Source organism: Ochotona princeps, chromosome 24 (assembly GCF_030435755.1).
Source record: "Ochotona princeps isolate mOchPri1 chromosome 24, mOchPri1.hap1, whole genome shotgun sequence".
Taxonomy (NCBI): Eukaryota; Metazoa; Chordata; class Mammalia; order Lagomorpha; family Ochotonidae; genus Ochotona; species Ochotona princeps.
The window spans coordinates 7,486,719-7,501,812 of record NC_080855.1 but is presented as its reverse complement, the minus strand read 5'-3'; the positions used below and the strand labels follow the sequence as shown (position 1 = coordinate 7,501,812).

At 64.7% G+C, this 15,094-nt stretch overlaps 1 protein-coding gene across 4 annotated transcripts; it reads right to left on the bottom strand.

The window, feature by feature from the left end:
• Positions 1 to 786: 786 nt before the first annotated feature.
• On the bottom strand, positions 787 to 14,429 carry PDGFA (platelet derived growth factor subunit A). Of its 4 annotated transcripts, none has more exons than XM_058680439.1 (8): positions 14,080 to 14,429; positions 13,033 to 13,162; positions 11,767 to 11,863; positions 8,952 to 9,056; positions 7,517 to 7,704; positions 2,509 to 2,635; positions 1,458 to 1,567; positions 787 to 1,346 (listed from the first exon to the last, which is right to left on the bottom strand). In XM_058680439.1, the coding sequence occupies exons 2-8, from the start codon at positions 13,093 to 13,095 to the stop codon at positions 1,341 to 1,343; spliced, it is 696 nt and encodes a 231-aa protein (XP_058536422.1). In that variant the 5' UTR covers positions 13,096 to 13,162; positions 14,080 to 14,429; the 3' UTR covers positions 787 to 1,340. The 4 variants fall into 4 exon arrangements, with proteins under 4 accessions (XP_058536422.1, XP_058536423.1, XP_058536425.1 ...); XM_058680440.1 differs by lacking the exon at positions 1,458 to 1,567 and adding an exon at positions 2,348 to 2,416 and having other exon boundaries at positions 14,080 to 14,425; XM_058680441.1 differs by lacking the exon at positions 787 to 1,346 and adding an exon at positions 2,348 to 2,416 and having other exon boundaries at positions 14,080 to 14,427.
• Between the last annotated feature and the right edge of the window lie 665 nt (positions 14,430 to 15,094).

The window sequence follows — 15,094 nt, the reverse complement described above, 5'->3', positions numbered from 1 at the left end:
CAGCTCTTGCCGCAACAGGGCCCCAGCAATAGTCTGGCCCCACATCAGAGGGTGTACATACCCAGCTCACCCTGGACAGGGCCCCAGCAACATGCAAGATCTCAGGGTCCCTTGAGCGATCGGGACCCTAAAAATGGGAGTGACTGCCTTGTGCCCATCCTAAGCCTGAGGTAGCAGAACCAGAGGTGTCCCCGGGAGACCCAGAAGGTGGGCGCTCAACAAGCCCTGGTCAAGCACTCTGTCAGCAGGCCAGGTCCACCGCAGTCCCTCCCCTCGGGCCAAGGCAAGACACAGCCAGGACCAGGGCAACCAGGAGGGCTGGGGCCATTGGCACACCCGTTCTGTGAGGTGCCCACCACAGCAGCCCTCAGCTAGGCAGCGCACGTCATTTCAGGCACGGGCATGGGGGCGTGTTAGCCAGCCACCCTGTGCCCCTCGCTCTGTCTGTCCATCTGCTGAAGTGGTGGGGGCCTGGGACCCAGCCTCGCCTCTTCTGCTGCCTCTGGGGAAGTGTTGGTCGAGGCTGCAGCCCAGCCCAGCTTGCGGTCTCCGTGGCTGGCACAGGGGGCTGGGGAGGGCCCAGCTCCGGCCTTCACCCCCATCTGCGACACAGACCTGGACAATGGGCAGACACTGAACGCAGCCCGGCATCTGCAACTCGGCCCCCAGACGTAGGCTCCGCGCACAGGTGTCCTGGGCCAGCCCTTGGTACACAGGGTGACGTGGAGGAAGCGGCGCCGGCCCCAGCTGCACCCACACTCAAGCGACACGCGGGGAAGTGGTGCATAGGCAGCTGTAGCACATTTATTGTAATATATGTCATTAGTCTGTGTCCTGCAGGAAAACGCCGTCGCCGTCCCTGGCCGCTGCGGCCTCGCGCGTCACTGATGTCGCTTTGTCCGAGATCGTTAAAAACAAAAACAAACCACGAAAGGAAAGCCAGGAAGAGAGTACAAAGGGAAGCTTAACAATCACTTTATGGTGTAAAAAAAATCCACTTAAGGCTCTCGGGAGGGGTGCTGTGACAGACTGGGCGGCGTCCGGGCCAGCAGCGCAAGCACTGCGGCCCCTGCCACGGCGGCCAGCCTGAGCCCCGCACACACGTGTCACCCGCGTGTCCATCCGAGCCTGGGCGCGTGCCGCCCCGCCGCGTGGTCCGTCTCTGACAAGGCGGCTTCTGGCCGCCCCGCCGCGGACACACAGTCACTGTCTCTGTCCCCCAGTCTGCCCCGGAGGGGAACAGAGACCGCAGGCTGGCCAGGAAGCACCGTACAGAATAGTCGGGAATGTAAGACGCCACACACATCGTGTCCCAGGAGAGGGCTGCTGGAGCCTTCACCTCACATCTGTGGGGAGAGGGGAGAGGCAGCACTGAGGGCCACGGCGCCAGGACCCTGGCGGGACCGTCGCCCCCTTCGCGGGAAACAGGCCCGCACAGGTCCTTGCCCTCTCCCTACCTTCTTCTTCCAGCCCAGGCCTTGCATGTGAGTGCTGGAGCTCTGACAGCCATCGTGGGCTCTGAGGCAACCCTGAGGATGGACGCCACCGGCCACGGACAGGAGGGTCCCTGTGACCAGGCAGAGCCACACTGAGCTCTCTGGGGACGGGTCTTCCCTGTGCCACCCTCCCCTGCTTATCCGCCACAGGGCCCAGCAGGTGCAGCAACTGAAGCGGAAGCCTGGGAGCCTAGGGGCCTCTGACCCCAGCTCCCTGCCTCCCTGGGCCACCAAGTAGACACTCTCCTCCAGGCAGTGCTGAGGAATGGCCCAGCAGACATCTGGGTCACGCTGGCCAGTGGAAGCCTGGCTCTGACAACCTGTCTGTTCTAAGACCAATGATTTGGGGGTTCCGGGTTCCACTACAGCTGAGGACAAGGGCCACTTGGGGGATCTCAGACAACCCTGCCCAGCTGCTTCTACCTTTGTCTTAGCCCGGAGCCCAGACGTGACTTCTGGGACTGTGGCACCCCCAGGATGTCCCAAAGACAGTCCTACAACACTCCCACAGCGCATGACTGCTCTGCTCCAAGCACGCTCAGGCCTGCTCAGACCCTCACACTTGTCTCGGCTCAGCCAATTTGTCTCACTGTCAAACGGGGTGACTCCGGCTGGTACCCCTCAGAGTTGCCCTGAGACCCACACCACTCCATCCTGCGTTCCCAATCAACGACAAAGACACGAAGCAGCCAGGGCCCCTGGGTGGCAGGAGGGGGTGGAGCCGGGACACCCACAGCCCAGGAACACCGAAGCTGGCAGGCCCCGGCCAATCAGGGCCGAGCCCAGGAGGCAGAAGCCGATTTGCGGGCGTGATCAGAGCGACGCTCCCGGCTTGTCCAACGAACTCCTACCTGGTCGGCTGCCTTAGGTGGGTTTTAACCTTTTCCTTTTCCGCTTTCTACCTGACTCCCTCCGCCTTCCTGTTGGCAAGAGGGCGGAGGGAGAGCGCCTCAGAGCCATAAAGGCCGCCGCGTGGCCCCCCCAGGCCCCCCGGCGGGGGTGCCGCACTCACCGGTCTCCTCCTCCCGCTGCTCCGGGCCCAGGCTGGAGGCCGCACAGGCACACTCCAGGTGCTCCTCCAACCTCACTTGCACTTCTTTCAACTTGGGCTTCTTTCTGACATACTCCACCTTGGCCACCTGCCAGACGGAACAGAACCCACCATGAACACCTATCGAGGCCATCCAGGGAAGGGGCTAGAGCAGCCTGCCCTGTGACCTCCAACCTCCATCCGCATCCCAGGCACCACGCCCAGAGGGCTGACGGCCACACACAGGGGCAGGGGGACAGGGGGCAGGCAGAGAAGCTTCTGGAACATCTGTGCTGGGTCCTTAGGACAGAAACCAGGCCACTGCGCCGCTCCTGGCCAGGCCTGGCTCAGGAAGCCAGGGAGACCGGCAGGGCAGCCTGTGGCTGGGACGGGCCTGACCAGAACTCCTTCCCAAGGCTGCCGGGCCAGGCAGACCCATACCTCGGGCAGCCTGGGCCCCAGGACAGAGTGCACCTAGGAGCACCAGACGGCACCTTCCCTCCCTGTCAGGCTCCAGACGGCAGCTGCGACCCTCCCCCGACCTCCCAATTGTCCTGAGGCACAGCTGCTGACCAGAGTCCCCTGGCTGCACAGATCACACAGGCACCGCGCACACACAATACCTCCTCGCCCACCCATGCAGGCACACACACCTGGCACGGAACGCCTCACTCCTCGTATGTACACACACTTACACATACATGCATGTGCACACGACACACCTCGTGGAACACCTCCATCCCACATGTGTACACATGACACGCCTCCCAGAACACCTCCATCCCACACGTGTGTACACATGACATGCCTCCCGGAACACCTCCATCCCACACATGTGTACACATGGCATGCCTCAATCCCACATGCACTTGTACACAACACACCTCTGACACACCTCCTGGAACACCTCCATCCCACATGTGTGTACACATGACACACCTCTGACACACCTCCCAGAACACCTCCATCCCACATGCGTGTACACATGACACACCTCAATCCCACATGCACGTGTACGCAACACACCTGACACACCTCCTGGAACGCCTCCAACCCACATGTGTGTACACACCACACCTCTGACACACCTCCTGGAACACCTCAATCCCACATGCATGCATACACACAACACACCTCTGACACACCTCCTGGAATGCCTCAATCCCACATGCATGTACACACAACATGCTTCCCGGAACGCCTCCATCCCACATGCATGTACACATGACACACTTGCCAGAACACCTCCATCCCACATGTGTGTACACATGACACACCTCTGACACACCTCCTGGAACGCCTCCCAGAACACCTCCATCCCACAAGTGTGTACACATGACATACCTCAATCCCACATGCATGTACACACAACACACCTCCATCCCACATGTGTGTACACATGACACACCTCTGACACACCTCCCAGAACACCTCCATCCCACATGTGTGTACACACAACACACCTCTGACACACTCCCAGAACACCTCCATCCCACATGCGTGTACACATGACACACCTCCATCCCACATGCGTGTACACATGACACACCTCCATCCCACATGTGTGTACACGACACACCTCTGACACACCTCCTGGAACGCCTCCATCCCACGTGTGTACACACAACACACCTCTGACACACCTCCTGGAACACCTCCCAGAACACCTCCATCCCACATGTGTGTACACATGACATACCTCAATCCCACATGCACGTACACACAACACACCTCCATCCCACATGTGTGCACACATGACACACCTCTGACACACCTCCTGGAACGCCTCCATCCCACGTGTGTACACACAACACACCTCTGACACACCTCCATCCCACGTGTGTACACATAATACACCTCTGACACACCTCCTGGAATGCCTCCATCCCACATGTGTGTACACACAACACACCTCTGACACACCTCCCAGAACACCTCCATCCCACATGTGTGTACACATGACACACCTCCATCCCACATGCATGTACACATGACACACCTCTGACACACCTCCCAGAACACCTCCATCCCACATGTGTGTACACATGACACACCTCCATCCCACATACATGTACACATGACACACCTCCATCCCACATGTGTGTACACAGGACACACCTCTGACACACCTCCTGGAACACCTCCATCCCACATGTGTGTACACATGACACACCTCCATCCCACATGTGTGTGCACGACACACCTCCATCCCACATGCATGTACACATGACACACCTCCATCCCACATGTGTATACACACGACACACCTCTGACACACCTCCCAGAACACCTCCATCCCACATGCGTGTACCCATGACACACCTCCTGGAACATCTCCCAGAATACTTCCATCCCACACGTGTGTACACACCCACCCATCACAGGAATGGATCAGCCATGTGTACACACATGACCGTCCCTGGACACTGCGCACATACATTCAGTGGAATGCACCCTTGTCCCAAGGGTGTGTGTGTACACATACACTTTCATGGGAATGCCCCCTTTCCCACATGGGTATGAGCACGCACACACACACACACACACACACACAAACAGCCACACCATCACAGGAACGATTCCTTACCCTGGCACATATACCACAACTATATGGACCCATACCGTGTGTACATACACCAACATACATGCTCACACAAACACAACTTGTGCAGGCCATCAGAGGACACCTCCTCCCCCAATGGACAACAGCCCTCACTCAGCCTGGGTGCAGATCTCCCAGGGGCCTCCCTGTGGGGCCTGACATCACATCCAACTCCACATGAGGCATGCAAAGGCCCTTCTCTGTCACTCCCTGCACACAGCAGGCACCACCGTGAGCTTCCCCAGGGACTACTCATGCTGTCACTTGGAGGCTGGAGGTCCTCCTGGCACAGCTGGGAGCAGAGGGTTAGGTAAGACCCGCCAGCCCCTTTCTCATGCAGCCCAGGGTAGCACCCCAGGAACCAGCCCTGAGTCACCGGGGCCCAGGCCTGTCCGGTCCCTGATGTGGCCGCCTGTGCAGCCACATTAATGGTTAACTGGTAGTGCCAAGGGTGCCAGTGCCTGGCAAGTGCGTGAAGTGCTGTGGGCCACCCGGGCGTGAAGGAAGCCACCAGCTGTGAGCTCAGGGCGTGTGAGGCACGGGGTCAGGAACCAGCGCACAGGGTTCACTACTTCAGTACTTCACTACTTCAGCATGGGAGAAACCAACTTGGCACTCAGTGCTGCCTCCCATCAGACACCTGTGTCTGGGAACCACACCCACACAGGACCACCTGCTCATGGGCCCACTCAGCAAGCTACACTTGGACCCCAGGGGCCTATGTGTGGAGGCTCTGTACCCCCAGAGGGCCCACCTGCTCCCTGACCACTGTGAATTGGAAAGCCCAGGGTCAGAGAGCTCCGGACCCTCTTCCAGAAGCACTAAACATAACCCCCCAGAGCAAGGATGGAGCCCTGTTCCACACATGGCCAGCGGCCCTTCCTGAATGTCCAGGCTCCCTCCTCCCTTAGCCTGGAGCTGCGGGCAGCGGGCAGCAGCCCTACTCCCAGCCAGGCAGGGCCACAGCAGCCCCTCCTACCATCTCTGCAGGGCCAGCCTGGGCTCTCAGGCCCATCCCGCACCCACGCAGACAGGCCACACAAGGAGGGGTCTCTTGGGCCCTCCGGGCACTGCCCCCCATGGTGCCCGAGCCAAGGGCACTCGACAGGCCGCCCCGTCTGGGAACCTCCTCTCCAGACAGCCCCTTTATCAAAGGTAAACAGACAGCGATTTACGACGGCACCTGCACGGGCTGTGTGTGATTCCTGGCCAGGAAACACACGGCATTCCCCCCACCCCCTCCCTGCTGGCAACTCAGGACAGTCAAAGTCTTGGGAACTTGACCCAGGCAGGCCAGGGCCACCAACCTACCACGGCCCCCAATCCCCATGTCAGGGTGAGGTCCCCCCGCTGGGCTGCAAGTCCAGTCCTCCCTCCAGGCACAGGTTTGGGGCAGCCAGCCAGGTCACCCTTCCAGACCCCTGCTTGGGCCCCTAGCTCTCAGAACTACCAGGCAGAGATAAAAAAAAAAAAAAACACAGACAGGGCAGGTGCCCAGGTCAACACTAGCCTGGACTTCGGATCAGGGGCTCCCCCCGTGTCTGCGAGGCCACCTCCCAAGCACCCAGCAAGGCAGGGCTGCGAGGTCCCATCAGGCTGCCCCGGGAGCCCTCTCCCCTCTCATGTACACAGGGTGGACTGCGCCTCCTGGGAGCCTGGGGTACTGCTGGCCAGCCACAGGAGGCTGACCGTGACGGGGGCTGTCCCAGGAGGGTGGACACCAGCAGGCCGGGCCTGTAAAGCTGGACCCGCACTCTGCACCGGACTCAAGCTTCTGCCCACGTCGCCCGCCCATACCCAGTTCCCTCAGCCCTGTAGCCAGGAGGACAGAGCTGGGGCGGCAGCCAGGAGCCCACCCGCCTCTCCCCAGGCTGGCCACTCACACCCAGAGCCCTGACACTCCCCCGGGGGCAGCTGGCCACCCCCACCATGCCCAGCCTGGGTCCCAGCAGAGTGACAACTCCTGACCCCTCTGTCCACCGCGGCGACATCAGGAGGCCATAAAAAGCAGAAATGCAGGGCAGACGGCACTCCCGGCCAGAGACCGGGCCAGCGGGGCCTGCCCAAAGCACCGGCCCAGCCGGGAGCGAGCTGCGGAGGGTTGCCTCCACGCAGGTCCCCAGGCCGCTCCTCCCCACATGCGGCCGGGTGGGTAGGCAGGAAGACTACTTCCAGAAGGAGCCTGCTCAGAGGCAGCCGGCCTCTGGCACCAGGCCTGTCCCCTGCACACCTGGGGCAGTCACGCGTGGAATCTGCTGACTCAGTACCCAGAGGCCCAAGTCCCCAGGGGGGCAAGATAAGTCCCAGCTCGGGGCGAAGGTGCCCGGGGCCCCGACACGCAGCCTCCCCCGGCTCCCAGAGGACACCTCACGCCCTCCCGGGCCTCACCTTGACGCTGCGGTGGTGCACGCGCGACGGCTGGCACTTGACACTGCTGGTGTTGCAGCAGCCGGTGCAGCGCTTGACCTCCACGCACGGCGGCCAGATCAGGAAGTTGGCCGACGTGGGGTCCACCTGGCTCCGAGGTATCTCGTAAATGACCGTCCTGGTCTTGCAGATGGCAGGAATGGCTTCCTCTGCGGGGACAGCGGCGTGAGCTTGGAGGCCGCCCTCCACCCATGCTGCCCAGGCAGGGCCACCTCCACCCAAGCGCAGCCCAGGTGGAGGGACCCGAGTCCCCCATCACAGCCCTGAGACAGGAAGTATGGGCACACCCCAAGTCCCCTGCCAATAGGGGCCAAGGACCCCACTTGACTCCCAACCAGCTGCGGGTCAAGCCACCTGAAAACACCCAACAGGTACTACCACTCCCCTCAGAGCTCCCAGCAGCACCAGGACCTCACAACCCACCTGGAGCCCCGCCTCCCCGCACAGGCCCCGCCCACACCTGACAGACCCCACCCACACCCCTCACATAGACTCCCACAGACCCCGCCCACCTTCCCTCAGAGCTCCCAGAAGCACCAGGACCTCAGAACCCACCTGGAGCCCCGCCTCCCCGCACAGGCCCCGCCCACGCCTGAGAGACCCCACCCAATCCCCTGGCATAGACACCTACAGGCCCCACCCACCTCCCATAGGCCACGCCCACCTTGACACATCCCCACACAGACCCCGCCCACATCCACACAGAGCTCCCAGCAGCACCAGGACCTCACAACCCACCTGGAGCCCCGCCTCCCCGCAAGGCCCCGCCCACCTCCCAGCACAGACTCCGCCCACACCCAAGACCCCCAAGGCCCCGCCCATCTACCCTCAAAGACCCCGCCCACACACCCCAAGGCCCCGCCCACACCCCCTCGTAAGCCCTGCCCACCTCCCCCTCACACTCCTACGGGCCCCGCCCACATCCCCTCTCACTCCCGCAGGCCCCGCCCACCTCCCTGCAGGCCCCGCCCTCTTCCCCAGTCCCCCCTCCCCCCTCCCCTGCAGGGAGCACACAGGGCCAAGCACTGTAGGGCCACAAGGCACCTGGTCTTCGTGTTTTGGGACAAGGCAAAGAGCCTGGACTCTGGGATCAGAGAACGGCGCCTGGCAGGGCCCCCTCGCCAGGAGACTGCCGGGCAGGAGCCCCCCCAGCATGACTGGGGGCAAGAAGGCACAGGCCCAGGGACCCTCAGAGCAACAGCCCCCGCCCGCCCTGTGGGCTACACCCAGCTCTGCAGCTGGCAGCCGGCTGCCTGCTCCCCGACAGGCCCCGACAGGAGCAGGCACTTCAGGAATTCGTGGTGGCTCGGTGCAGTGGGGCGGGCGGGGCCTTTGTTGTGGGGAGGAAATGGCGCCCCGAGGCCACAGAATCGGGCCAGCAGTCACGCCCGCTCACCGATGCTCCGCTTCCTCCGAACGGGTGCCGGCCGCTTCCCAGCCACAGGCTTGGCCGCGTGGACCCTGGGGGCTCTCGGGCTCGGCTCCAGAGCATCCTCGGCTCCTACGGGGAGAGGAGAGCCTGGGACCAGCCCCACCCTACCCCCGCACCCCTCAAGGCTGCTTCCAGGAGCCACGGGGGGCCTCCCTGGGGGGATCCCTGTCCCAGCACTGACAGGCCCAGCCCCTAGAGGGGTGCAGCAGATTTTGGGGGGCGCAGACAGGCTGCTAGGAGTCCTGCTGGACAGGTGGGCTCTGCTGCCTGGGTGGAACATCCAAGACTGAGGGCCGGGCTAGCATGGGCCGGAGGCCAACCCTCCCACTTGCCTTGCTCCTGAAATGCATCTGCCCAGGGGCCATAAGAAATCCCGGCAGAGTGGCCACTCACAAGCACTGAGCAGGGCGACTGCAGGCCTGAAGCCAGGGCATCAGCAGAGTGGAGACGGAAACCCAGCCTCAGGAAGCACAGCCTACCCCAGGCCCCTAGCTGGCCAGGGCTGGCCTCTCTGTCCAGTCCCCCAGCGTGAGGGACACTCAGAGGACAGATGCTAAGCCCGTCCCCACCACCTAACGGGACAGCCCAGACCAGGGCGGGGTTTAGCTCAAGTTCTACTTCTAATGATGCAACGTTCCATTGCCACCAATTTTTCTTTTTGAGACCCAAAATAAGATCAGAACAGAACAATTCATGTCAGAAGAATTTCCCATCAACCAACTGTCACAAGAAGCAGCATTTTATTTCTTTTCTCCCAAAAAAGTGACATGGCTTGGTGGTGGCCATCCTGCTACCACCACGCCAGCCAGCACATCCAGGCCTCTCGAGGTCAGTGGCCACTTGGGCAGGCCCACATCAACCACCAGCCTGGGCGCACAGCAGGTTCTGGCGTCCTTGGACACGCACAAACAGAGCAAGCCAGAGACAAGAAAACAGCAAGGGACGCCTCAGCCCCGGGCTGAGGTCCAGCACGTCCCTGCTGTGCCCTGCAAGTTGGAGCACTCCTCCAAGGCGGCACACCTGGGGAGTTAGGGGAGCCCAGAGGGCCCAAAGCAGGGGTCTGTGAGCCAGGGCCCAGCCCCCCACAGGATCCTGCCAGAGCTCCCCAACACCACACAGCAGACACCAAGCTCTACGGCTTCAGATCTCAGGCCTGTGGCCTCACCATAGTGGGATTCCCCCCCCCCCCCACACACACACACAGGCCAGGCACCCTCTGGCTGGTCTGGCCAGCCTCTGGCACAACCTGCAGGTCACAGAGCTCCACCCCTTGGCCCAAGCACTGGTCTTGCAGCTGCAGGGACCCACCCCAGGGAGCTGCAAAGGACAGGAGCCCCTTCCTAGGGGACTTGCAGCCTAATGGTGAGCCACTCTCCAGAGGGGTAGGGACAGGGCAGAACACAAGATTCCTTGGGACTAGCAGGGGCCATCCCTGCAGAGGGGCCTAGGGGAGCACAGTCTCCTTCCCAAACTGTCAGACAGGTGTGCAGGACAGAGAGGGTGGCTAGACCAGGGCGCTCAGCAGGAGCCCAAGTTCCTCCCCCCACCCCAGCCCCCAGGTCAGGAATGCAGCAAACCCCCCACGGACTTGCAATGCAAAATGGGTTAATGGGTTGGGGCGGGGCAGAAAAGCCCTCAGAAAGCGAATGGCCAGCCCACCACCACCACAGCCTCCTTTCCACCAGCCAGAAACTTCTTCCCAGCTTCCCGAGCCCACAGGGGACTGGCGTGCAGCAGGTGGGCCCCTCTCCCCTGCAGGCTGCAGGTCCAGGGGCCGCGCGGCCTTGCTCCCGCCCACCGCGGATCGCCAGTGAAACCCAAGCCCTCTGATAAGGATCAGCCAAAGGATTTCCTGGGTCAAGAAGCTGCAGGAACTGGCGGGCTGTTAGAAAATACTCTTGGCAGCAGACGCCAGGAGTTCAGGCCTCAGCACCACATAATTAGGTACAAATTTCCAAATGACTAGTCCATGTGACTCCACTGAACTCCCCCCAGCACACCCCCTGTGAATTTCAGGTAAAATCCTTGTACTTGGGCTGCCTTCAGCTACTGTGTCTGACAAGCTCTTAAGCCAAGAAAGAAAAGAAAGAAAGCAAGAAAGAGAATCACAAATCAACCAGGTAAATCTGTGAGCTCTACCCAGCCAACTTGTGGCCCAGGAAACCTCCAGGCACGGCCACGCCCACCCCACCCAGCAAACTAGGTTACCCGGGCCGCTATGGGTCCACTCCAAGTCTGGAAATGACAGCCAAGGCGACACGGACGCTGGGTGCTAAAGTGGCCCGGATCCAGGCCCTGAGGGGGCGCCCCCCAAATAGCCCCAAAGTGGCAGACGCATTTTTTGTAGGATCAGGGTAGAAGGACCCGGCCCCCCTCAAGAACCGCCTGCGGAGGGCTGGGCGGGAGGCTCCAGCGAGGCCGCACCGCCGCAGGGCGCACGGGCCTGGGCCGTCTCCGCTGCTTCTGGGGACCAGTGCACACCTAGCCAGGGCGCAGGCGCCCTGTGTGTGGCTGAACTTTCCGCGACACCCACAGCGTTTTCCTCAAACGCAAACGCAATCCCGAGGCGGCAGGGAGGACGAGCCAGCCAGCGAGCGAGCAGCCCTCCGCCGCAGCCTGGAGAAAGTGGTGGCGATTGGAGAGAAACTCCTGACTCATCCGCCTGGGCGTTTATGGCTGGGGGTTGGATTCTGACCTTTCGGTGCGCTCCTGCGCGGCGCCCGGCCTGACCGAGCGCGGGAGGCGACGAGGGGCGCATGAGGGAAGGGGCGCGATTTACCTAAGGAGTCCATCTCCAGGAGCCGCTGCAGGTCTCGGATGCTATGGATCTGACTGTGCGCGAGCCGCTCCAGCACCTCGCGGGGGATCTCGGGGCCCTGTAACCAGAGGCCAAGTGGTCAGCGCAGCGGCGAGCCCCCGGCAGAAACAAGGCCCACCCCGACTGGCAGAACGTCGAGCCCCTCCTCGGCTCCCCACCCCCATCATCCCGCGCTGAGGCCCCTGCGCGCCCAGTCGCATGCGGGAGGCCTGGGAGTTTCGGATTTGATAGTGGAATCAGCGTCCCGAGACATCAAGTCAAAATGCGTCACGGGCCGGCAGCACTGGTACTTTCATCTCGCCAGGGGCTCGGGTTTTTCGCCCGGAACCCCAGCCGAGTGGCGAGGGCAGGTTCCCGAGTCACCGCCACCGCGCGCGCCCCACCCCTGCCGCTGGCCGCGGCCCTAGCGCCGACAGGGACGCCCCGACCCGCCCAGAGGCCAGGAGAGGCTGCCCGGGAGAGCGAGGGTTAAATATCCGCCCTCCGTCCCAGCCCCAGCCGCAGCCTCGGACTCCCCACCCGATTTTTTTTAAGGGAATTGGGGGTCGCTGTAGTGTGGGGGAGGGTGGGTTTGCAGCCCCAAGTTCCCACGACGGGAGCTCAGGAAAGTCATTCATCAACACAGAGCTCCCGGAGACTTAGGTGGGGGGTGGGGACGCAGCGGAGGGAGGGCGCGGGCGCCTGGCGCAGCCCCAGCTCGCCTCGCGCAGCCACCTGTAAGCAGGCCCGGCGGGCGGGTCTGCGCTGGCCCGGCGCGCGCGGGGCGCGGGGCTCGGGGCCGGGGGCTGCGGCTGGGCGCAGCCCACCCTGCCGGGACCGCAGCGTCTTCTCCCGGCTCAGAAGAGGCCACTCTGCTCCCGCGATCTCCGCGCGATCGCTCTTCCTCCGTCCCTCCCTCCCTCACACTCACATACATACTCACACACCCCCTTCCCCACACGCTCCGTTACCGCAGGGCCCGCTGCGCGCCTGAGACCCCTCCCTCGAGGCCCCCCGCACCCCTGGAAGTTTCTCGTCGCTCCGGGTCTCCCCACCAACCACCCCCGAGGCAGAGCGACGCAACACCCTGGAAACTCACCAGGCACACACTTACGGCAGAAAACAGAGCCCCGCCGGGGAGACTCAGAATTCCGCCACCCAAGCTGACAGCCACACGCACTCCCACGGAGGGCCGGGGCGCCGGGGCGCAGCCCAGAGAGGGGACGGGGCCCCGGGGGTGGCACCCACCTCGGCCAGGGCATGGGCCAGGTATACGCAGCCCAAGAGCAGCAGGCAAGCCCAGGTCTTCATCGCGTCCCGAGGCGCAGGCGGCTCGGCGGGGAGGCGAGACCGCGGGGCGGGCGCTCCAGCAGGGCTCCTGTGCCGGTGAGATTCAGTACCATCCCTCAGGAGCGCGGCCGGGGCAGGGTGGCGCGGAGAGCGGCGAGCCGGAGGAGCGCGCGCGGCGAGTGCAGCGCCAGCGAGGAGCAGGAAGGAGGGAGAGTGCGCGCCCGCCGCGCCCGCCGCGCCGGGAGCCTCCAGGGCCGCCGAGTAGGGGGTGGGGACGGAAGGGGCGGAGGGCGGGGGCTGGGCTCTTGGTGCGTTCCCGGTGCCGGCCGCCGCCGCCGCGCTCGCTCCCCGGCGCTGGCTCTAGGAGCCACCGGGCCGGTAATTCTGCATTTTTTCGGGAATCGGCCCCCGGAGGGACGCCGGAGCCAGACTGGAGCCGGAGCTGCCGCCGCCACCGCCGCAGCTGCCGCCGCCGCCGCCCCGCGATCACCTGTCCGGACACCCGGCTGGGCCGGGCCAGGAGGCTGCGGGCGCCCCTGCGCGCCGACCGCGGGCCCTGCGCTCGCCTCCGGCCTCCACTCGCCGCCGCCGCCTCCCGGCCGGGCACAACACGGCCCAGAACGGCGCGGCCCGGCGGCCTGCGTGCGCCCCTCCGCGGCGCGCCCTCGGCTCCGGCGCCGCGCTCCGCCCTACGCCGGCCGGAGCCGGGCAGCGCCCGCGGCCGCGCAGCCGGGCAGCCGGGCAGCCGGGCAGCCGCCCGCGCGGGCCTGAGGGCGGGCACAGGCCGAGCCGGCGCCGGCGCCGCCGCGGGGAGACGAGCTGGAGGAGGCGGCGCAGGCAGGCCTGGCTCGCCGGAGTTGTGCAGCTCCGCAGGACGCGCGTGTGGAGCCGGCCGGCCGCGGGGAGGGGGTTATAGCGCCGCCGCCGCCGCCGCCGCCGCCGCCGCTGCGCCCCTCCCCCGCTCCCGCCCCCTCCTGCCCCGGATTCCGGGCCCGGGACCCGCACCTCGGAAGCGCGCGGGGATCGTGCGGGCCGGGCCGGGCCCGGCCGCCGCCGCCGCCGCTGCAGTGAACACGCTCTCGCTCCCGCCGGCAGCTACACCCATCCAAGCTCGGAGCACAGGCGCCGGGGCCCCCCGCGCCCCTCCCTTGAGCTTGCCCACCCTCCAGTGCCAGCTGCAATTCTGCGGCACCGCGCGGGGAGGGGAGGAGGCCGCCGCCGTCGCCGGCTCGCCTCGCTCGGGCCCCAGCGGCGGCAGACGGCAGCGCCAGAGCCGCTGCGCCAAAAAGGGCATGCGAGCAGCCGGGCGCTCGGGCCGCTTTCCGCCGCGCGGGTGCAGGGCCCCGGCCTTCCCGCTCCATAAAAGGAGGGGGAGGGAGGCTCGGCGGAGAGGAGGGGCGGCCTCAGGGGCGCGTCTGGGGCACTCACCTGGCGGCTGCCACGCGCCCCCGCCCAGGCTCCGGAGCCTGGGGCACCTGAGCGAGGCACCTCCACCCACATTCGCGATGGGGCGGAGCCCGGGCCTGGGGAAGGGGCTCCAGCCCACCTCATCCCACCTTGGGACCCCCGAGTCCCACTGCCTCGCCAAAGGCCGGGGCCGCGCCCAGCGCCGAGAACTGAGGGGGCGGCGAGGAGAAAAAGGGCCGCCCAAGAGGAGACCCGGGCTCAGAGCTTCCCGCGCCGGGATCCGCTGGGCTCCCAGAGCGCCACCTCCGGCCACTGCGCGGCACCCAGCGCGATGCGGGCGAGAGAGGCGTGCGGGGGCTGTTCTTGGAGTGGCCTGGACGGCTCCCCCCTCCGCGGAAGAGCGGGCACGCCAGGGCAGGGTAGGGTCTGGCCGCCACCACAGGCCAACAGGGGTCCCTCCCGAGGGGGCGTACGCGCCTCGGTACCAGGGCCACAAGTGTGGTGGACCGAGCAGACCCCGGAGCCTAGGTCTTTAGGAGCTAGGAGAAGCCCCGGTGGGTGGGTGGGCCGCCCCTGGCGGCTAACACCCCAGTCCTGTGGGTTACACCCACGC

Bases quoted from the DNA above. Each gene is read 5' to 3' on its own strand.
- PDGFA (XM_058680439.1), bottom strand. From the start codon at position 13,095: ATGAAGACCTGGGCTTGCCTGCTGCTCTTGGGCTGCGTATACCTGGCC. The intron at 11,864-13,032 runs GTGGGTGCCACC...CTCTGGTTACAG, and splicing joins TGGCCCATGCCCTGGCCGAG to GGCCCCGAGATCCCCCGCGA. The intron at 9,057-11,766 runs GTAAATCGCGCC...CTCTCCCCGTAG, and splicing joins CCTGGAGATGGACTCCTTAG to GAGCCGAGGATGCTCTGGAG.